Source organism: Bombina bombina, chromosome 2, assembly GCF_027579735.1.
Source record: "Bombina bombina isolate aBomBom1 chromosome 2, aBomBom1.pri, whole genome shotgun sequence".
NCBI lineage: Eukaryota > Metazoa > Chordata > Amphibia > Anura > Bombinatoridae > Bombina > Bombina bombina.
In genome coordinates this window covers 1,241,161,326-1,241,184,942 of record NC_069500.1, presented here as the reverse complement: position 1 = coordinate 1,241,184,942, position 23,617 = coordinate 1,241,161,326, and the positions used below count along the sequence as shown (strand labels likewise).

Here is a 23,617-nt window from a genome sequence, read left to right as displayed (position 1 = left end):
CAGTTCTGGATCTGAAGTTTTTGAATCATTTTGTAAGAGTCCCAACTTTCAAGATGATGACTATAAGGACTATTCTGTCTTTTGTACAGCAATGTTATTACATGTCCTCAATAGACTTACAGGATGCATATCTTCATATTCCAATTCATATAGACCACTATCAGTTTCTGAGATTCTCTTTTCTAGTCAAGCATTACCAGATTGTTTCTCCATTTGGCCTAGCAACAGCTCCAAGAATCTTTTCAAGGTTCTCGGTGCCCTTCTATCTGTAATCAGAGAGCAGAGTATTTCAGTGTTTCTTTATTTGAACGATATCTTGATACTGGCTCAATCTTTTCATTTAGCAGAATCTCACATGAATCAACTTGTGTTGTTTCTTCAAAGACATGGTTGGAGGATAAATTTACCAAAGAGTTTCCTCAGACAAGGGTCACCTTTTTAGGTTTCCAGATAGATTCAGTGTCCATGACTTTGTCTTTAACAGACAAGAGACAAATTAAATTGGTTTCTGCATGTCGAAACCTTCAGTCTCGTTCCCTTCAGTGGCTATGTGCATGTAAGTTTTAGGTCTCATGACTGCAGCAGTGGACGCGATCCCCTTTGCTCATTTTCATATGAGACCTCTGCAGCTTTTCATGCTGAATCAATGGTGCAGGGATTATACTCGGATATCACAGATGATATACTTAAATCCCAACATTAAACTATCTCTGCCCTGGTAGTTAGTCCATCATTGGATTATTCAAGGGGCCTATTTTGATTGTCCTGCCTGAACTGTGATTTCAACAGATGCAAGTCTCACAGGTTGGGGAGCTGTCTGGGGGTCTCTGACAGCACAAGGAGTTTGGTATCCTCAAGAGGCGAGGTTACCAATCAATATTTTAGAACTCTGTGCGATTTTCAGGGCTTTTCAGGCTTGGCCGCTATTAAAGAGAGAATTATTCATTCGTTTTCATACAGACAATATCACAACTGTGGCATATGTCAATCATCAAGGGGGGACTCGCAGTCCTTTAGCGATGAAAGAAGTATCTCGGATACTTTTTTGGGTGGAATCCAACTCCTGTCTAATTTCTGCAATACATATTCCAGGTGTAGACAATTGGGAAGCGGATTATCTCAGTAGTCAGTCTTTACATCCAGGGAAGTGGTCTCTCCATCCAGATGTATTTTGTCAGATTGTACAGATTGTACAGATGTGGGGTCTCACCGAAATAGATCTGATGGCTTCCCATCTAAACAAGAAGCTTCCCAGGTACCTTTCCAGGTCCAGGGATCCTCAGGCGGAGATGGTGGATGCGTTAGCAGTTCCTTGGTTTTACTAACCTGCTTACATTTTTCCCGCCTCTAGTTCTTCTTCCAAGGGTGATCTCCAATATCATATTGGAACAATCACATGTGTTTCTGATAGCACCAGCATGGCCTCACAGGTTTCGGTATGCAGATCTTGTCCAGTTGCCAGCCTTGGCCACTTCCTTTAAGGCCGGACCTTCTGTCTCAAGGGTCGTTTTTCCATCAGGATCTCAAATTGCTAAATTTGAAGGTATGGAAATTGAACACTTAGTACTTAGTCATAGAGGTTTCTGTGACTCAGTGATTAATACTATGCTACAGGCTCGTAAGTCTGTTTCAAGGAAGATTTATTATCGGGTTTGGAAAACCTATATTTCATGGTGTTTTTCTCATAAATTCTCTTAGGATTCCTAGAAGTTTACAGTTTTTTCAGGATCGTTTGGATAAAGGTTTGTCTGCAAGTACCTTGGAGGGACAAATCTCTGCTCTTTCGGTTTTATTTTATAGAAAGATTGCTAAACTTCCTGATATTCACTGTTTTGTTCAGGCTTTGGTTCGTATCAAGCCTGTTGTTAAATCAATCTGTCCTCCTTGGAGTCTTAATTTTGGTTTTGAAGGCTTTGCAGGCTCCACCTTTTGAGCCTATGCATTCTTTGGATATTAAACTACTTTCTTGGAAAGTGTTGTTCCTTTTGGCTATCTCTTCAGCTAGAAGAGTTTCTGAATTGTCTGCTCTCTCTTGTGAGTCTCCTTTTCTGATTTTCATCAGGATAAGACTGTTTTGCGGACTTTGTTTAAATTTCTTTCTAAGGTTGTGAATTTTAACAACATTAGTAGGGAAATAGTTGTTCCTTCCTTGTGTCCTAATCCCAAGAATACTCTTGAAAGATCTTTACATTCTTTGGATGTTGTAAGAGCTTTAAAATATGTCGAAGCTACTAAAGATTTCAGGAAGACTTCTAGTCTATTTGTTGTTTTTTCTGGTCCTAGGAAAGGTCAGAAAGCTTCTGCCATTTCTATTGCATCTTGGTTAAAGCTTTTAATTTACAAGGCTTATTTGGAGGAGGGGACAGTCTCCGCCTCAGAGAATTACAGCTCATTCTACTAGATCAGTCGCCACTTCTTGGGCTTTTAAGAATGAAGCTTCGGTTGATCAGATTTGCAAAACAGCAACTTGGTCTTCTTTGCATACATTCACTAAATTTTACCATTTTGATGTATTTGCTTCTTCTGACGCAGTCTTTGGTAGAAATGTTCTTCAGGCAGCTGTTTCAGTTTGAAATTTATAAGAAAGACTTATTTTTTGTGGATTTAATTTTTTCAGCGGAAATATGTTTTTATTTTATCCCTCCCTTTCTAGTGACTCTTTTGTGGTCACCCACATCTTGGGTATTTCTATCCCATACGTCACTAGCTCATGGACTCTTGCCAATTACACGAAAGAAAACATAATTTATGTAAGAACTTACCTGATAAATTATTTTTTTTCATATTGGAAAGAGTCCATGAGGCCCACCCTTTTTTATGGTGGCTATGATTTTTGTTTAAAAAGCACAATTTTATTTCCAGTTCCTCTTTTTGTATGCTTTTTACTCCTTATTTTATCACCCCACTACTTGGCTATTCGTTAAACTGAATTGTGGGTGTGGTGAGGGGTGTATTTATAGGCATTTTGAGGTTTGGGAAACTTTGCCCCTCCTGGTAGGTAGGATTGTATATCCCATACGTCACTAGCTCATGGACTCTTGCCAATATGAAAGAAATTAATTTATCAGGTAAGTTCTTACATAAATTATGTTTTTTATAAGTATGGTATATATCGGCAGTAAAGTACTGCAACGCAAAAGATCTGCACAAAAAATCATTTAAATCTGACTGTGCGTGTTTATTTCCTTTTGCTGTGTTCTGCTAGAGACAGATATAAATTAGGTGTTGAACTGGCCAAGCAATCACTGTGCAAAATGCCCGCTAGTATTACGAGTCTGGCAGGTACAGGTGTACCGCTCACTTTTTTTCTGAGACTCGAGCTTACCTCAAATCCCCTTACGTCAATTGCGTATCCTATCTTTTGAATGGGACTTGCCTAATTCCGGTATTACGAGTCTTGGAGAAAGTGAGCGGTACACCCTCTCCTGTCAAGACTCCTACCGCATTTAAAAGTCAGTAGTTTAGAGTTTTATGGGCTAACGCCGTAACATAAAACTCTTAACTAAAGTGCTAAAAAGTACACTAACACCCATAAACTACCTATTAACCCCTAAACCGAGGCCCCCCACATCGCAAACATTTAAATAACATTTTTAACCCCTAATCTGCCAACCGGACATCGCCGCCACTTTAATAAATGTATTAACCCCTAAACCGCCGCACTCCCGCCTCGCAAACACTAGTTAAATATTATTAACCCCTAATCTGCCGTCCCTAACATCGCTGACACCTACTTACATTTATTAACCCCTAATCTGCCACCCACAATGTCGCCGCAACTATATTAAAGGTATTAACCCCCAAACCTAAGTCTAACCCTAACCCTAACACCCCCCTAACTTAAATATAATTTAAATAAATCTAAATAAAATTAATACAATTAATTAAATTATTCCTATTTAAAAGTAAATACTTACCTGTAAAATAAACCCTAAGCTAGCTACAATATAACTAATAGTTACATTGTAGCTATCTTAGGGTTTATTTTTATTTTACAGGCAACTTTGTATTTATTTTAACTAGGTAGAATAGTTATTAAATAGTTATTAACTATTAGCTACCTAGCTAAAATAAATACAAAAGTACCTGTAAAATAAATCCTAACCTAAGTTACAATTACACCTAACACTACACTATCTTTAAATTAATTACCTAAACTACTTAAAATTAATTACAATTAAATTTAAATAAACTAAAGTACAACAAACACTAAATTACAGAAAATAAAAAAATATTTACAATTTTTTAAAACTAATTACACCTAATCTAATCCCCCTAATAAAATAACCCCCCCCCCCAATAATAAAATTCCCTACCCTATACTAAATTACAAATAGCCCTTAAAAGGGCCTTTTGCAGGGCATTGCCCCAAAGTAATCGGCTCTTTTACCTGTAAAAATACAATACCCCCCCCAACAATAAAACCCACACACCCAACCCTACTCTAAAACCCACCCAATCCCCCCTTAATAAAACCTAACACTAACCCCTTGAAGATCACCCTACCTTGAGACGTCTTCACCCAGCCGGACACAAGTGGACCTCCAGAGGGGCAGAAGTTTTCATCCGATCCGGCCAGAAGAGGTCCTCCAGAGGGGCAGAAATCTTCATCCAGGCGGCATCTTCTATCTTCATCCATCCGGAGCATAGCGGGTCCATCTTTAATCCAGCCGACGTGGAGCCGACGTAAGCAGCGCTGTTATTACAGTGAGATGTGGAGCAAAATTTTGCTCAAAGCTCACTATTTATTGGCTAACGCCGGGTTTAAAAAAAACCTGTAATACCAGTGTTGTCTTAAGTGAGCGGTGAGAAAAAAAGGTTAACACCGCACACCATTACCGACAAAAACTCCTAATCTAGCCAATTGTAAATACAAGATATTTCTGTTACAAAAAAATAACATAGCCAAGTCTAAATATTTTAAGACAAATTAACGTCTTGTTTGTTGCAAATGATTTTCTATAGCCAAACCCCACCCACCACATGTATATGTATGTGTGTGTGTGTGTGTGTGTGTATGTATATATATATATATATATATATATATATATATATTTGTATGTATATATATATATATATATTTGTATGAATATATATATATATATATATGTGTGTGTGTGTGTGTGTGTGTGTGTGTGTATATATGTATGTGTGTGTATGTTTATTTATTTATTAAAATATTTTACCAGGAAGGATACATTGAGATTTCTCTCGTTTTCAAGTATGTCCTGGGTACACAAAACATTGCATTGATACAATAGTGTACAATAAAATACAAAAACAATAATAATACACAATATATGCAAAAATTAACATAGAACAGGTAGAAAATATATAATCAACCATGACAGGTGCATTCTGTTTTGAGATATATAGAGAGGGCTCTCTTAAAGGATATTAGGCTTGGGGAAGGTTTGAAAGTATGCGGGAGGTTGTTCCATAACTGTGGCGCTCTGTAGGAAAAGGAGGATCGAGCTGCTTTCTTTTTGTATTGAGGCAAGCTAAATAATGTGCTGGTACTGGATCGGAGGTTATAGGAGGTGGGAATAGCAGGGGAGAGCATTCTGCTCAGGTAGGGTGGGAGCTTCCCAGAAAGGCTCTTAAACACAAGGCAGGAAAGATGGAGGGTGCGTCTGGATTCCAGCGACAGCCAGTTTAGTTCTTTTAGCTTGTCACAATGGTGGGTCCTGTAGTTACATTGTAGCACAAAGCGGCAGAACGAGTTATACAACGTATTAAGTTTATTAAGGTGAGTTTGCGGTGCAGGTGCATATACTACGTCCCCATAATCCATGATAGGCATCAGCATTTGCTGTACAAGCTTTACTTTTACTGTAGGGCTGAGGCAAGATTTGTTTCTGTACAGGGCACCTAGTTTTGGATAAAGTTTAGATGCAAGTTTTTCTATGTGGAGGCCAAAAGATAGATTAGGGTCTAACAACATACCCAAGTATTTGAAAGAGTGGACTGCTGTCAGTGTGCAATTGGATTTTGTTTTGATGCGTAGATGGGAATTTTGTAATTTGTGTAATTTAGGTCTCGTTCCAAAGATCATTGTGACTGTTTTGTCAGTGTTTAGGAAGAGTTTGTTTTTTGAGATCCACTTTTCTACCTCTGTGAACTGGTCTTGGAGCACTGTTTCAAGCTGCTGCAGATCGGAATTATTTGCATAGATTACCGTGTCATCTGCATACATGTGTAGAGTTGAGGATTTGCAGACATTAGGCAGATCATTTATAAATAATGTAAATAGTAGGGGGCCGAGAATGGAACCTTGGGGGAACACCACACGTGACTGGGAGAGGGAGGGAGTCACTATTAGAAATGGAGACATATTGTGATCGATCCGATACTGTGATAATAAAAGTGATTTTAAATAAAAGATTACCACTAGTTCACTGAGTGTTTGCTTTCATTATCTCCCAATAAAGAGATTTTGATTATGGGGAACCTGTATGAGAGCAATTGTTATAGAAGGATATGTGATGGTGTATTCATAGGACTGATAGACTAGCAGTCTATGAAGACTCTCTTAATAGAGATGAGTTATTTCTGTACAAGTAAATATATATAAGTTTTGCAATATAAGGATTAACATAGCAAGTTAAGAAATCCAAAAGTAATTTCATCAAATATGAGAGGTTGGAACCGATAATAGTAATTCCTATTGATTTGCTAGATGTTGTTAATGTAAAATCATAAATGTTCATTGATGCGCTTAGTTGTAATAATAGAGAGAAGGACATTGAACTAAATTGTGGAACACGATACAGCAGGAATTCACAACCTAGTGATTAAGACGAAATAGCGTAGCTGATGAGGTGATGTGGCGGTAAAGTCAATTTTGCTCAATTTGAGTTAATTTCAGATAAGTTCAAGTTATTGTTTGTTTAGCAATTATAAGTTAAGTTTCCTGAGCACATACCTTGGAGGGCTACTTGTCGCTGATGCGGTAGGTAGTTGGGCGATGAGAATCCCTGTAACAAACTTTCCGTGACTCTGCTGTTTGGCGCGCCGCGCACTGAGGTGGAGATTGAAGCGGGTGACGTCACCAGGTTTGCTCTGTGAACACAGAAGCCGATGCAGCGCTGTTTCAGGTGTGATCTGAAAGGAAACTGATTGTTCTTTTCCGGATTTGTTCTGTCTGAATTTCAGTTGTCTTACAGGTAGGTTACTAGGAAATGAAGTATCCAAAAAATAAGAGGTTAATCTAAAGTAGCACAAAAAGGCTTAATCTAATGAAGAGACTTAGGAAGATTCAGCAATACTTCCCTCAGTGGTTCAATAATCAAGCAACTAACTCTGGGAAGGCAACAACTTAAATAAGGAGATTATGAGAGGCGGAGAATTTGGCTTAAAGGTACAGAACTAAAGTCAAATCCTGACAGATACATATGATCGAAACCAGGTTAACGGACGATCAGCAATACCAGAGTTTTTTAGTTTGAGCAGTAGTATGTTGTGGTCTACTGTGTCAAGGGCCTTTGCAAAATCAAGGAAAATAGCTCCAGTTAGTTCTCCTTGTTCCATGCCAGTTTGGATGTTGTTGCAAACTTTTAGGAGGGCAGTTGTAGTGGAGTGATTCAGGCGAAAACCTGATTGATCAGGGGTCAGATAGTTAGAAAGTTGGTCATACTCGCATAATTGCGTATGGACGCATTTTTCTAAAATGTTTGACAATACTGGGAGCAATGATATAGGGCGATAGTTAGAAACCAAGGTTAACTCCCCACTTTTATGAATAGGCACTACTCTTGCAGTTTTCCAGAGTTTGGGTATGTATCCAGACATCAAGGATTCATTAATTAGGGTTGTGACAGGCTTAGCAATTGCCGGCGCACTGAGCTTCAACAGCATTGCTGGGATTTGATCAGGTCCAGACTGGTTTTTCATTTTTAGATCATTAAGGTGTTTCTTAACGACATTAATTGGTATAGGTCTAAAATTGAACTTCTCTATATTGGGTCTTTAGTGGTGTTTTAGTGGAGCCTGATCCCCATTTGTAGTTTTAGGATGCTGTCATTTATTAGTTTGTCAATCATGGTGGTGGAAAATGTATGTATGTGTATGTGTGTGTGTGTGTATGTATATGTGTGTGTTAGTATGTATATATGTGTGTGTGTATGTCTAATATATATATATATATATATATATATATATATATATATATATATATATATATGTGTGTGTGTGTGTTAGTATGTATATATGTGTGTATGTATGTCTAATATATATATATATATGTGTGTGTGTGTGTGTATGTATGTGTGTGTGTGTGTTAGTATGTATATATGTGTGTGTGTATGTGTATATATATATATGTGTGTGTGTGTATATATATGTGTGTGTTAGTATGTATATATGTGTGTGTGTATGTGTAATATATATATATATATATGTGTGTGTGTGTGTATGTATATGTGTGTGTTAGTATGTATATATGTGTGTATGTATGTCTAATATATATATATATATATATATATATATATATATATATATATACTGTATATAGTGTGTGTCATACACAAACATGCTGCTTGAGCTTTACAACTATTTGCAAGTGTTTGCCTTTTTTACATGAGCTCTAATAACTATTAATTGTAATTGCCTTTAATAGGATTTGAACCTGCATGCTTCAACATAGCAGTAATGTTTTTATAATCACCCTGCCCACCTGGTCTAAAACTAAACCTAAGTGAGGCTGCAAATATTAATGCCACTACTGATACTAAACTCAAATTTGGTATTCAATATCAAAATAATGTCCACATTTAATATGTCCAGAACAAAATATCATTTGCCATCAAAATAATAAAAAATCAATGTAAAAAGTAATGATCTGCTGCTGAATATGCGCATAGTGTATAAAGGTCTTTCTGCTTCTGTGCATAAAATATCAGCTGAAGGCAGCTTAAATCTTTTTATCTCTCTGCAACTAATGTGCAAGCCGGTTCATTTCTCTATCTGATGAGATTCATGCTCACTGTTACAGTGCTTTTGGCCTTTTATAAAAACATTTTGTTCTCTCCATGTGAAAAAAATAACACGAGTAAATTAATCAATTATGGCCAATTTACTTAACCCCTTAATGACCAGACAATTTTTCAATTTTCTTACCCATAAGGACAAAGGTTATTTTTACATTTCTGCAGTGTTTGTGCTTAGCTGTAATTTTCCTCTTACTCATTTACTGTACCCACACATATTATAAACTTTCTAAAGATACCATAATTTTCATCATATCTTATAATTTATTATAAAAAAATATAAAATATGAGGAAAAAATGGAAAAAAACACACTTTTTTTATATATATTTTTTTAGAAGACAACCCAAAGTATTGATCTAGGGCCATTTTGGTATATTCCATGCCAATGGGACAGCTCTTAAGCTTACATTCCTGCTTTTTCAAATAAAGATAGCAAGAGAACGAAGAAAACTTGATAATAGGAATAAATTAGAAAGTTGCTTAAAATTGCATGCTCTATCTGAATCATGAAAGAAAAAATGTGGGTTTGTATCCCTTAAACATTGTCAAAATTTTAGAGGGATCTGACAAGCAATTTCATCCATTCATAAACTCATGCGAACGCTAGTTGCACCACCATTTGGCATGATGTATGATGTAGTTTATATATCTTTTGTTATTTATTATTTGCAAATAGTATCCTGTATAATCCAGAAATTATATATATATATATATGTATCATCCTTTGTACTAGTAAAGAATATTAACCCAAAGTAACAGGTGTCTTTCTAGGTCACATGATTTATTTTTAACTTTGATGGCTCTTTATCAGCAGGTCAACAGGTAGCATCAGCGGAAGCTCCATTGCCTGGAGATATTGGGAATACAGTTCAGCGAAATATTTCTCCTGTAGCCACAAGGGGGTAAGATTCTTCTTTCTTTTTTCCTTTCTTTCATGAACTAAGATCACCCTGGAAAAAATAAATGAGTACGGTAGATTCTATATATTTTTTAAAGCAGCATTCTATGTAAAGCAAAACTCTTAAATGGAATAGAAAGTGTTTACACTTTTCAAATAGAAGCGTTTTTCCAATATACTTCCTTAAGCCAAAATGCTGCCAGTAAACGTTGTATTTGTTTTTCCAGTGACATACGCAAGTATGCTGTGAGTACTTTGCACCGGTATTCAAGCGCAGAGAGCTGGTGGTGGGGTGTGTCTGTGAAGTGTTAATTTGTGTCTTACAAGCAGCTACTGACTCTCTGAATACTGGTGCCCTCACACCACTGAAAAAGAAGCACATTTCTATCCCTTTAACAGTGTTATTCAAACAACACATTTGAGTTTGCTTTTAAAAGTATTCAAGGGGGGTATTTAAGTATTACAGAGTAATATCATAGGGGAAGAGCATTTTCTGCTATTTAAATCCTCTCTTCACAATTTACATTGCTAATGGCTATGGATCAAGCTACTGGAATGTACAATAGTTTCTGCCTCTGGTTGAAGGGAAATGCAACGAGCACTGCTGATTGGATCAGTTTTACACTTGGGAATAGCAGTGCACCGCGAGTCCGGAGTGCTATTTCTACTGGGTGTTAAACACATAGTACTGCAGGGACGATAGTCTTACAATGACATGCTCTAACGGATTGGAGAGTGCTATTTTTCTACTATAATGAGCATTTAAATATGACCATTTACATCATAAGTATTATGTTCAGTTCTTTTTTCACACTAATTGCAACAGTTAAAGGGACATGAAAAGCACAAATTTTCTTTCGTGATTCAGATAGAACATACAATTTTAAACAACTTTCCAATTTACTACTATCTAATTTGCTTTGTTCTATTGGTATTCTTTGTTGAAAAGCTTACCTAGGTAGGCTCAGCAGCTGCAATGCGTTACTGTAGTAGTGCATTACTGCCCCTTCAACAAAGGATACTAAGAGACCAAAGCAAATTAGATAATAGAAGTAAATTGGAAAGTTGTTTAAAATTGTATGTTCTGTCTGAGTTGTGAAAGAAACATTCTGGGTTTCATGTCCCTTTAACTCTTTTTCTAAAAAAAAAAATGGTTAGAGCCATAGACACATGAACGTGGTTAGCCGTACAGACTGTAGTAGGCTGCTTGCAAAGGATCTCTTCCCTCCAGTAAATACTACACACAGAACAAATCTGATTGGGTAAAAGAAACGGAAGGTTAAACAATGTTTTTTTCTCTTGGTGAGATACACAGTGCAATAATGATAGTTGTTTTGTTTCTGGGATAATGCCCATCTTCCTGTTTATTTACTTTTTATGTCCCACAAACAGTACGGATTCACAGGAGAACATCTGCGGATCTGGGTACTCTTCACAACCTTCATCCTCACAATGCCCATCTCCAAACAGGTATAAAAGGTCAATAACCCATCTAATTTGACTTTTTCCCTGTCTAATTGACCAATAACTGATCTAACACCTGGTTACAGTAAATGTAAGCACATATTTATACACTGTAGAAGCACTGGTAGCTATAATATCACAGTCCCAAGCCACTTGCATGCTTTTGCACTATTCAGATAGCCCAATATATATTAGGTTTTGATTGGCAGTCCTACCGGCTCTGCTTTCTCTGAAAAATGACTTGTATTTTTTTAGGTCTGTTAGTGGGAAGAAATTGTGTTCCACATGTGGCCTTCCTCTTGGCAAGGGAGCTGCAATGATAATTGAAACCCTCAGTCTTTATTTCCACATTCAGTGCTTTAAGGTACGCTATTCCATCTCATCCCTGCCATCAATTTAGTGTTTAATTCAGTCCCACTGTTATCCACCGACATCCTCAACATTATAATATTAATTACAACAATTACTCCGGCTTTATATTCTTAATCCCACAATTTAAAAAAAGGGATTACAAAATTTGCCTTAAATAATAATAATAATTAAGGATATGAATAAATTATTTTATTTTTTTATTTTGCTATGTAGATATTTTTTTTTATTTCTATACAATTATTTATTGGCCAAAAATTATTATTCATTCAATAGTGTTTGATTAACATTATTTATTTTTGCAAAGCTAAATACTGTATAATAAAAAGCATGCAAGCTAAATGTACTATAGTGGTCCAAAGGTGTAAACCATATCAAATCCCAACAAGTAACTTTTCTCAGTACCACAGAGGCAACCACATTTAGTATAGTATGTTGAAATTCATATAAATAAATTATACTTGAATATAAGGAGCACATTTCTAGGTGGGCATTTGTGGCCCCGCCTCTGGACATCTACGTCACCTACTTATGAAAGTCTTTTTCACAACACTGTGCTAAATTATTCATTGTGTATGTCTTATTGTTAATTCTGATGGCTGGATGTGGACCAGAATTTGTTTCCACATATGTAAGCACAGGTAAGGTTTATTCGGAGCCATGTCCAGTCATTCAGGATTAACACTTAACAAACATTTCATGTATTGGGGTAGGAATGGGATTTGATTTGGAACACTTTTTGGCTTACATATGTACAACTGTAGACGTATAGTTATAAGCTTGGTATATTTTGGAGTGTGCAGTTAGATGTTTTGTGGCTGTAGCATAGACATTGTATTTTCACTTTACATTTATGTCGCTTTTAATTTCTATAAATACTTTGTTTCTCTTGTAGTGTGGGATTTGTAAGGGACAACTGGGAGATGCAACGACAGGAACAGACGTCAGAATACGCAATGGGTTATTAAACTGCAATGATTGTTACATGAAGTCCAGAAGTAAGGCCCTTGATTATTTTCAAATATTCCAATACTTGCTCATTTCCCCCTTTTGCACAAAACTGCCATTACATATTATTTATTTTACTTAAACATATTTAGGACTTATGGGGTATAATGCCTTATGTCTTCTTGGCGTAGATTCAAATCTCTCCAGGAAGAATTCAGTGCAGCTTCTTGCTGGTATAAGTTCGACATTTTTAGAGTTCCGATAGGCAAAGAGGGACATCTCCTGCTGGGGCCCAGCAAAACCCTCAAGTTCTCATCATGTATATTATTATTATTATCATTTATTTGTATAGCGCCCTCAAATTCCGTAGTGCTGGGTACAGTGATTAGGGTATACAATGACAAGGTATTGTGATAAAATACAAAACATAAAACTAAATAAATCTAGTACAAGAGGAAGAGGGCCCTGCTCCGGAGAGCTCACAGTCTACAGGTTTAGGGTGCAGAGACATAAGGTTGGGGTAGCTTGTCACACCGGTTGTAGTTGTAGCATTGAGTCATGCAATTCATGTATTAGTTTGGTTAGGATGAGAGATGGAGGAGAGATGGTAAGCCTCTCTGAATAGGTGGGTTTTCAAGGAGCGTCTGAAGCTATACAAGGTTGGAGACAGTCTTATGGAGCGGGGTAGAGAGTTCCAGAGGACAGGAGCAGCACGTGCAAAGTCTTGGAGACGGGAGTGGGACGTAGAGATAACAGGAGTGGAGAGATGTAGGTCAGAGGTTGATCGAAGAGGATGGGATGGGGAATATTTCACGAAGAGAGAGGAAATACAGTTGGGAGTTAGACTGTTGATTGCTTTGTAAGTTAGGGTTAATACTTTAAATTGTATTCTGGAGTGTATGGGGAGCCAGTGTAGAGACTGGCAGAGCAGTGGCTTAGGTGGATGAGTCTAGCCAAAGCATTCATAATAGATTGAAGGGAGGAGAGGCAGTGTTTTGGAAGGCCATTTAGAAGTAGATTGCGGCAACCCACGTGTATCAGAGTACTCTGTTCTACTGCTGTACTGTATACTTTTTTCACATTCCTTATGGCTCTTGGCAATCAGGACAGAGAGTTTGATTTCATATACTCAGTTGTCCTTTCCTGCCTAATAATAAGCCATATGTCACAGCATAATCTGTTTTTTACAGGTTTTGAGTTTTTCTATAGGATGTATTGCTATCTCCATACTCCTATGTTTAATGGTGTATGTTATTATTATTCTACTTGCCCTGTAGTTTTAGAGTTTTTTGTGCCCATATCGTTTTCCTATTTTCTAACAACTCATTTTGTCATAGCAGGTTTATTTTTATGTCCCTGCATTGCTATATGTATAAAACCTGCAGTATGAAGTGTTGGTCATAGATATGGTATTTTTTAAGCAGACCACAATTTATGTTGACTGGCATTACATATGCTAAGAGGGTTGGGTTACCACCTATGTGATGTCATTACCTCAGGCTTATAGTAACTTGCCATCTGATCAGAAAGCTGTGAGTTTTTTCCATGGCATCAACAAAGTGTAGTGCTGGGATTTTGCTCAGAAATTCCATTCTTACAGCACGCATAAGCGATACTAAGTCAGGATGATGTTAAGGTTTTTTCTTCTTTTTAGGAAGCAATAGCACTAGATTGCCAAATACTGCACATTTAGTTCAAGTAGCTTTACAGCTCGCTGTTTTTTTGTCTCCAGTTTGTTGGTTTTTGTTTATTGCAAAGTAAGTTTTAGTTTTTTTGTTCTTGTTTTTTTGTTATTGCTTTAAAATGTATTTACTGCAGCTCCTTGCATTTTTATGGTCGTAATGCACTTTTCACTAGTTTTTTTATGTTTAACAAATTCTTTGCCTACTGTTTATCCACAGAATTTGCTGCATTGCATATTGCCATCTTAATATGAGGAGAGTCCACGGCTTCATTCCTTACTTGTGGGAATACAGAACCTGGCCACCAGGAGGAGGCAGACACCCCAGCCAAAGGCTCAAATACCTCCCCCTCTCCCCTCATCCCCCAGTCATTCTTTGCCTTTTGTCACAGGAGGATGGCAGAGAAGTGTCAGAAGATTCGGAGTATTCTCTTATGGAGGGTAGTACTCTTCGCCATGGGACTGGAGTTTTAAGTAGTCTTGTCAGCCTCTCAGTGAGAGCATTGACGAAGGTTAGGGTCTGGAGATGCAAGGAGAGTCTTTCTGCGAAACCATCCAGACTCGTATTAACAACTCCTAAGCAATCAGTGTTGACGAGTTTCACTGCCTGCTTCTATCACTCAAGTCCATGTCAGGTGCGATGTTACAAGACTGCCAAACTTGAGAGGCTGTGTGTCTGTTCCTGAGCGATAATTCCGGTAAGATTGTTTCATTTTATATCTTATGATAACGTAAGAAGACAGGGTCACAGTGTGATTCCTTTATCTGTATGGAATCAAGGGTTAATATCTCCAGAAGGGGATTATTGAACAGGAGGGATTTATACATGATTTGCTTTATTATGTTTTGTGCTGCGACATGTGTGAGATGAGGCTCTGGCAGATGTGGGAACATTCAGGTTTTGCATTTCAGTTTTGGATAACTGCGCAGCCTGTCAGTTTGGCATGCTTTTCTTACTGTAGCAGGGTCGGTCCTGCATGGCACTCCATGTGACTTGGTGTGGCCTCATTAACTTCCTCTTTCCTGTCCGTGTGGTTTACAGGAGAAGAAGCGGTTTCTCTGTGGGGCCTGGGTCATAGGAGGTGGTGAGTGCCCCGGCCATTGGGGTATAAAGGGGCCATTTACTTTTGCTATAGTCCATTTTAAAAGTGCAAGCTATGGAGGACTGAGGGGTCTCTGTTTCGCGAGGTGCGTTCCCTGCAATCATCTCCGATTACACATGCAGCTCCCCATTGCACCACTAATCCTTCTTTGGGAGGGGCCCTCTTACCGCCAGACTTTTCTGAACAGTTGCAATCAGCAGTGTCTGCGGCCTTTAGTTCTTTACCTCGCCCTGCTAAGCAAAAGGTTAAATACTGCTATCCTTCCCAGGGGTCATCTACCAACTTGCTGGATTGATCTGACAATAGATTATCTGCTGATGAAGACGCCTCTGATACTTCAGAGGAGGCTCTTTCTGGGTCGGAATCGGCTGCCTTTTAAGCCTCCGGCTGGCGAGGAACCTGACTTTAGATTTAGGTTAGCGCACTTATGCTTTCTGTTAAAGGAAGGGTTGGCTACGTTAGAGGTTCCGGAACCAAAATTGCCAGAGGAACCTTCTATTCCTAAGCTTGATAAAGTTTATGAGGACAGTGTAGTGCCACAAACTTTCCCAGTTCCCATTAAGATGGCAAATATTATTAAGAATGAATGCGAAAGACTCAGATCCTCGTTTTCCCCTTCTTCTACGTTTAAAAAATTGTTCCCGGGTCCTGACTCCCAATTAGAGTTGTGGGGATCTGTCCCTAAGGTGGATGGAGCTATCTACACGCTTGCTAAGTGCACCACTATCCCACTTGAGGATAGATCATCGTTTAAGGAACCCATGGATAAGAAATTAGAAACTCTGTTCAGAAAGATGTTTCAGCACACAGGATTTTTATTTCAACCTGCAGCGGCGGTTGCTGCGGTGGCTGGAGCCTCTACCTATTGGTGTGACTCTCCATCAGAGATGATCGAGGTGGAAACTCCACTCAAAGAGATCCACTAAAGAATTAAGGCCTTGAGGGTAGCTAATTCGTTTATTTGTGATGCAAACATGCCGATTATTCGCTTGAATGCCAAGACATCAGGTTTTTCTGTTCTGGCCTGTAGGGCTCTGTGGTTGAAGTCTTGATCCGCTGACATGACCTCAAAATCTAGATTGCTTTCCCTTCCATTTAAGGGAAAGGTTCTTTTCGGTCCAGGGCTGGACTCCATCATATCCACGGTCACTGGGGGGCAAGGGTACCTTTTTACCACAGTATAAGAACAACAAACTTAAAGGACGGGGTCCTAATTTTCGTACTTTTCGTTCGGATAAGTCCCAATGCCAGCAGCCCTCCGCGAAGCAGGATCCGTCCAAGGGAACTTGGAAACCATCTCAATCTTGGAATAAGTCCAAGCAGAACAAGAAGCCCACCGAGACTAAATTGGCATGAAGGGGTGGCCCCCGATCCGTCGTTCGATCGTATTAGGGGCAGACTATATCTCTTTGTGGAGGCTTGGCTGGGAGACGTGCAAGACCCTTGGGTTCTGGAGGTCATTGCTCAGGGTTACAGGAGAGGTTTCAAATCTCATCCACCCAGGGGCAGATTCCTCTTATCAAACCTGTATTCAAGACCAGAAAAACGGAATGCCTTTCTAGGGTGCGTGAGGGATCTCTCCTCCCTAAGAGTGATTGTGCCAGTATATCTAGCAGAGAGAGGTCTGGGATACTACTCAAACCTTTTTGTGGTCCCAAAGAAGGAGGGTACGTTTTGCCCGATTCTAGACCTAAAGTGCTTAAACAAGTTTCTGTTGGTGCCGTCATTCAAGATGGAGATGATAAGGTCGATTCTGCCCTTAGTTCAAGAGGGACCGTTCATGACTACGATAGACTTGAAGGATGCTTATCTTCATGTGCCAATACACAAGGATCACTTCAAGTTCTTAAGATTCGCCTTTCTGGACCAACACTTCCAGTTTGTGGCTCTCCCATTTGGTCTGGCTACTGAGTCTTTACGAAGGTTCTAGGGGCTCTGCTCGCAGTGATGAGATTCAGAGGTATTGCAGTAGCTCCATACTTGGACAACATCCTGGTCCAAGCTCCTTCCTGCTGGCTGGCAGAAGACCATTCAGGAGCTCTGCTGCTTCTTCTTCAATCTCATAGATGGAAGATAAACTTAGGAAAAAGTTCTCTGGTTCCCAGTACCAGAGTGGAATTCCTGGGCACAATAATAGATTCTATATCCTTGAAGATATTTCTTACAGACCAGAGACGATGCAAAATTGCTTCAAACTGTCTTGCCCTCCAGACCTCCTTAAGTCTATCTGTGGCCAGGTGTATGGAGGTATTTGGCCTCATGGTGTCCAGCATAGATGTCATTCCATTTGCCAGGTTCCATCTCAGCCCTCTTTAGTTGTGCATGCTGAGGCAATGGAATGGCGATCACTCTGAACTATCCCAACAGATTTCTCTGGACAACCGGTCGAGAGAATTGCTCTCTTGGTGGCTCTGTCCAGATCGCCTATCCAAGGGGACATCCTTCTTGAGACCATGCTGGGAAATTGTGACTATGGACACAAGTCTATCAAGATGGGGAGCTGTTTGGGGTGCCAGGAAGGCATAGGGCCGGTGGACTCGAGAGGAGTCTCTTCTCCCGATCAACATTCTGGAACTTCGAGTGATCTTCAACGCTCTGAAGGCTTGGCCTCTTCTGGGTTTGTCCCAGTTTATCAGATTCCAATCAGACAATATTACCTTGGTGGCTTACATCATCCATCAGGGGGAACAAGAAGCTCCCTAGCCATGAGGGAAGTATCTCAGATTCTGGAATGGGCAGAGGCCCACAACTGTTCGCTGTCAGTGATCCACATTCCAGGATTTATATTTTGTTCAATCTGCTGCTCAGTTTGCCTATAGTGTCCTTTTACTACGCAATGCTCTGTATCAGAAGGTAAACATTATGCGAACAGTTTCCAGCATAAGAGCTGAATAGGATACCATGAAAAGCACTCTTCCCTCTAATGTGGAGGTTTGGCACATGTAGGGTTAAAATTTAAACTTTATTAGTTAGTGTTAAAAATGGGTAGCATATATTAAAAACACTTGCAGCAAGTTGGATTCTGTATCTTGCTTATTCCTTTAGATATTATCTTGTGAGACAAGGTTGTCCTGGATTAATATTACAGGACCAAGGACAAATATTAAGTCATTATTAGGGAATATAAATGACCTAGATTAGATATCATTTATAAAGAGATAATACTCCTATTGGTTGGTTCAGGTGGTCTAAGTAAAGTGACAAGTGCTCTAAAAAGTCAACAATTCTAACAAGGTTAACGGCTGAGTGTGAAAGGACTGAGTGAAATAATAGTAATAGTAGCACTTCATTTGTGAAAGCTTAAAGTGCTATTTACCAGTGTAATACAACTGAAAATTCATAAAGTAAATTGCAACTATATGCATATGTTCTTGCAACTATTAAGTTGCTTAATGCACAGAAGCAGTTATTGAAGTAACGAAAGTAATAACAGCAAGACAATGTCTTGCTAATTTGGCTTATCATACAATTACCTATGAGTATCGGCCTTAGTGCCCCTATTTGCTCCACTTTTAATACTCTTAACCGGACAGAATTGTATTAAATTCCTCAATAGTGGTTATTATAATATTATCCAGTGAGTGTGGAAAAAGGGCACTCTTAGCATCTGTGTATCGTTAGGTTATTATATGAATATCAGCCTAATTGTCAATATTTAGTTGTTCCACTTTTATATTGGAGCGAGTGGTATGATTCCCCACTGCTAAGTGTGTTATTATTGTGATATTGCTTATCGCTTTATCAGTAAAAACTGCTAGAGTAACTTTTCACTTGTCCTAATGTAGCCGTATACAGAGGTACTATAGTTAGAGTAGTATAGTTTGCAATGCAGCTAATACGCTTATCTGTTTACACTGTATAAACATATAAGAGTATAACATGAGTAACACAAGCTCATGCGGTAACTGTTCATTACAGACTGACTATAAACGGCCACTGTATATTTTAACTTGAACACGCCAAGACCAAGTAACAACAAGGTCATTAATCCCTTCTCATGAGGATAAGTTATTCTAGATACATATCGAAACTATGTGCAACATTAAAAAGCAGGACACCCAACAACCCTGCTATTCCTCCCTTAACATGTTTCGCCCTGCAGTCTAGTCAAAATTAAACTTTCATGATTCAGATAGGGCGTGCAATTTTAAATAACTTTCCAATTTACTTTTATCATCAAATTTGCTTTGTTCTCTTGATATTCTTTGTTGAAAGCTTAACCTAGGTAGGCTCATATGCTAATTTGTCAGCCTATGCAAGCACCTCTTATCTCAGTGCATTTTGACAATCTTCCAGCTAGACCATGCCAGTTCATCTGTGCCATATAGCTAACATTGTGCTCACTTGCGTGGAGTTACCTAGGAGTCAGCACTGTTTGGCTAAAATGCAAATCTGTCCAAATAGCATCAATTTCAGGACAAGTATTTTTTATTTCACATGTTTTCTCAAAGCTTCTTATTGGTTATCTTTAGCCCAAAAAGAGAAGCTGCTCATCTCTGTCTGTCTTTCTCTCATGGGCTGAATCTTTTTATGGGAATGTATCATTCCAGTTCTTGGGTAAACTCTCTTGTTCCTCATGAGTTCCCAGATTCTGGATTCAGGGTTTTTTCTACTATTGATCTATAGGATGCTTTATCACCTTACATCCAGGTATTTGTTTGTTTCTAGCCCCTTTTAGTAATTACCTCAAGAGTCTCTCTTCTTGTTAATTGTTTCTCCTCTATTGTCAGATATACAGATTTATTTGTGTCCACGTATCTAGTTGCAAATACAATAAAGTAAGAGTGGCGCCCGTAGTTGTACAGGCTCTAGGGATTAAGTATATATAAGATCAATACCTACATAGGCTCACACAGTTATTAATTATTTGGGATTAGTTTTACTCATTTAGTAATAAGTATTTGTAGTCTTACCTTTCAAAAAAAATATGCATATAATTAAACTTATTAAAGACGTATTTTATAGGAGTGAATTTAATCAAGAAGCATATGTAAAATCATATATAATACTATCTATGCATGAGTTATGGCCACAACTTTAAAGGAATTTGAGAAGTTTCTGAGCAGAAAGTTCTTGTGGTTTTATCAGTTGCTACAGATAAATAGTCAACCTGTTTTGTACAGGAATATTAGTATCCAACAAAAGTGGTAAGTAGTATATAATTGTATCCTCTCTTAAATTATGCAGATTTTCCTTAGTGTGGTTATATTACACTTTGTATGCAGTGTCTTGTTTAACAGTACCTTACACCTTTGATCGTATCAGTGTTGCCTCTGTGTTCTGGTGGCTCCATTTGCTGTAGTCGGCGTTTTCCAGCCTTTACACTATCTGTGGGATCACGTGACCTTTGAGCGGCCAATCCCAGTGCAAATCCTTTATTCAAAAAGGTCTTCGCTCGGATTAACCGAGTAATGCAAGGGATAGAATACCCGTTCTTCGTTATTGTCACAGGTATCGCCTGGTAGTTTCAGAACAGCTTCAAATATCTACATTTCTGATAACTATCTCATAGCTACTTGCAGGTTTTTACAGGGCCAGAACTTTCTCAACTGGCTAAAAACAAGGTCTGAGCCTTGAACTCCCAGTGATTAGCAGAGCTGGCTTCCATACATAGTAATGAAACGCTCTGGAAAGGAAAATCTCACACAGAGCCTCATTCCCTGATAAAAGTTCATCAGCGTTATTATTTGTGCTTGATGTGTCTGTGAGCCAGATCAGGCCTGTCCCCGGGGCAGGGTCCTGCTCCCTCTGTATTACATAAAAATGATCCTCCTCAAAATTGCTGGCTCTGTAGGCTGCTCAATGTCTCTCTGCAGATCGGTCTCCTGTGATGGATTGGCATTCAATGCAGGGTTGGTCTGTGGCAGCTATAGACAGAGCCTCATAACTGGGTAGGTAAGGAGTAGTAAGCATTATTGCTGCTGCTATCAAAAAGGCATTTTTGTTGGGTTCTGCATGTGTTTTGTCACTTAGTGTCTGCCTGTTTGTCCTCTAGTATATATTTGTATATGTAATATATATATATATATATATATATATATAATCTCAAAATAACAAGATTATTGCAAGTCTGAAGCAATACATGTCATAAAAAGAGGGGAGTGGATATTTCTGGCCCCTCTGTAAGAGGTTGGGTCAAGCAATTTGATATCAGAGAAACGGGTATAACATTTTGTGTCTAACAATACAAGTTGTTCATTCTACATGGGAGGCTGTATACCAACAAAGTGAATGACCACCTCCAGGGCCGCCACTAGAAATTTTGGGGCCCCTGACTAAACCATTGATCAGGGCCCCCCCCTCCTTTGACATGTGCAATTTTTGACCAAGTGACTAAAATGTATATGCACTTTATTCTTAATTGTCTATTTAAACTTGGAAATGTTGTAAAGGTAGTAACACACACACACACACACAGACACACTCATACACTGAAACACACAAACACACTCACACATAAGGATTCACATATAGACACTCTAGCAGACACGCAAAGAAACACACTCAGACACAGAAACCCAAACCGACACTTAGCACTTGTTTACATTGACCTGACAAGTAATGAGGTAAACTACAGTTTTGTAAAAAAAGGAGATTTAGAAAACAAAATATGGAGTTCTGATTATCTTTTTGTAAAGGAAGATGACAACTAAATTATGACACCAGCATGCAGTGGCTGAAAGAAAGGGCCCTGAACTGCCTAAACAATAATTTAAAGGTTAAATGGTGGAGTGGTTACTTCAGGAAAGGTCTTGTTAGTCTCAAAGTCTGTAGAAAGATGTGAATAATTAGTAGTAAGGTCAAAATGTCCTAAAAAGGAACAGACAATGGACACACACACAAACTCAAACTTGCACATACACCCAAGGAAACACCGACAGAGACAGCCTCAGAAAACACACAAAGACACACACACACAGAGAGACAACCACATGAAAAACACAGAAAGACATACATACACACACCCTCACTGAGACATCCACAGAAAACACACAAAGACATCCACACACCCTCACAGAGACACCCACAGAAAACACAGACATACATACATACATACATACATACACACAAACACCCTCACAGAAACACCCATAGTAAAAGCTCAAAGACATATGCAAACACCCTCACAGACATCCACAGAAAATGCACAAAGACATACACACGGTAACACCCACCCTCACAGAGAGACCCACAGATAAAAAATACATACACATAGAGACACAAACCAAAGCACAAAGACATAAACACATACACCCACAGAAACACTCACAGGAGGAAACATTTATGCACCTTGCATCCCCTAAATCAACAGTGTGTGACATGCATGATAAAAAAAAATGCAGAAATTAAGAGATCACTTTTTAAAGAATCATATTTGTAAATGTGCAAACAAAAATAATTCTGTGAATTCAAAATTGTACATTAATGAGCTGGGTAGATGGCTAGATGAAGAAAAGTACCTTTAAAAGTTTGACATATGTTTGTTTGTTTTTTTCCCATTTTCCCCAACCAAGAGCACCACTTCAAATATAGTGTACAAATTTTCCCATCTGTCAGCTGTACTTATGGATTTTGAAAATGCTGTACTCTATATGGTCTTGGTGGGACCATAAGCTGTGGTACTCATACCATTAGATCTGGTTAAATGCAGGATTTAGGCTTGTTGGTATGTATTTCAAAACTAAGTCAGCTGTAGTGTAAACTGAACAGTTTTAAGTTAACCTGTCTCATTTCAAACACTGAGCAATCTTAGTCTGAGAGTATAAAATTTTATGCAGATGTAAAAATCTTAGATAAAATGCCTCCTTGCATCTGGAAAGTCCTTGCATAAAGGGGCAGTAAACTGGAATGTAATATATATATATATATAAAGTGCATATCTGCCAAAAGGGCATCTACCATTTGTGTATTGAGGAGGAAACATTTCTGCATGGTTTTAAATATAGAATTTCTACAGCATTGTCAAATAATCATAAATACAGTGCTGCTAAAAAAAATGTGTTTTTATGGACCCCTAGCCCCACCATACAACGACTACCACACTGAAGTTACAATCCAAAATTGCACAAAGAAATAAAAAACATTTGCTAAGTAAGTCCTACCTCCTCTTCAAATGAAAGTGATCTGCCGTCTGACTCAGGCACACACTGTACAAAGTGCCAAGTC

At 38.5% G+C, this 23,617-nt stretch overlaps 1 protein-coding gene across 7 annotated transcripts in view; it reads left to right on the top strand.

Annotated features, from left to right (window-relative positions):
- Positions 1-23,617, top strand: part of LIMCH1 (LIM and calponin homology domains 1) — a 655,781-nt gene that overhangs the window by 622,512 nt on the left and 9,652 nt on the right. For 3 of the 7 annotated variants that reach the window (XM_053704014.1, XM_053704011.1, XM_053704017.1), the window contains 4 exons: positions 9,800-9,890; positions 11,279-11,365; positions 11,606-11,714; positions 12,615-12,717. In XM_053704014.1, coding sequence (XP_053559989.1) covers positions 9,800-9,890; positions 11,279-11,365; positions 11,606-11,714; positions 12,615-12,717 — 390 coding nt within the window. The remainder of the gene's footprint in view (positions 1-9,799; positions 9,891-11,278; positions 11,366-11,605; positions 11,715-12,614; positions 12,718-23,617) is intronic. The other 4 variants (XM_053704012.1, XM_053704013.1, XM_053704015.1 and 1 more) reach the window with 4 other exon arrangements.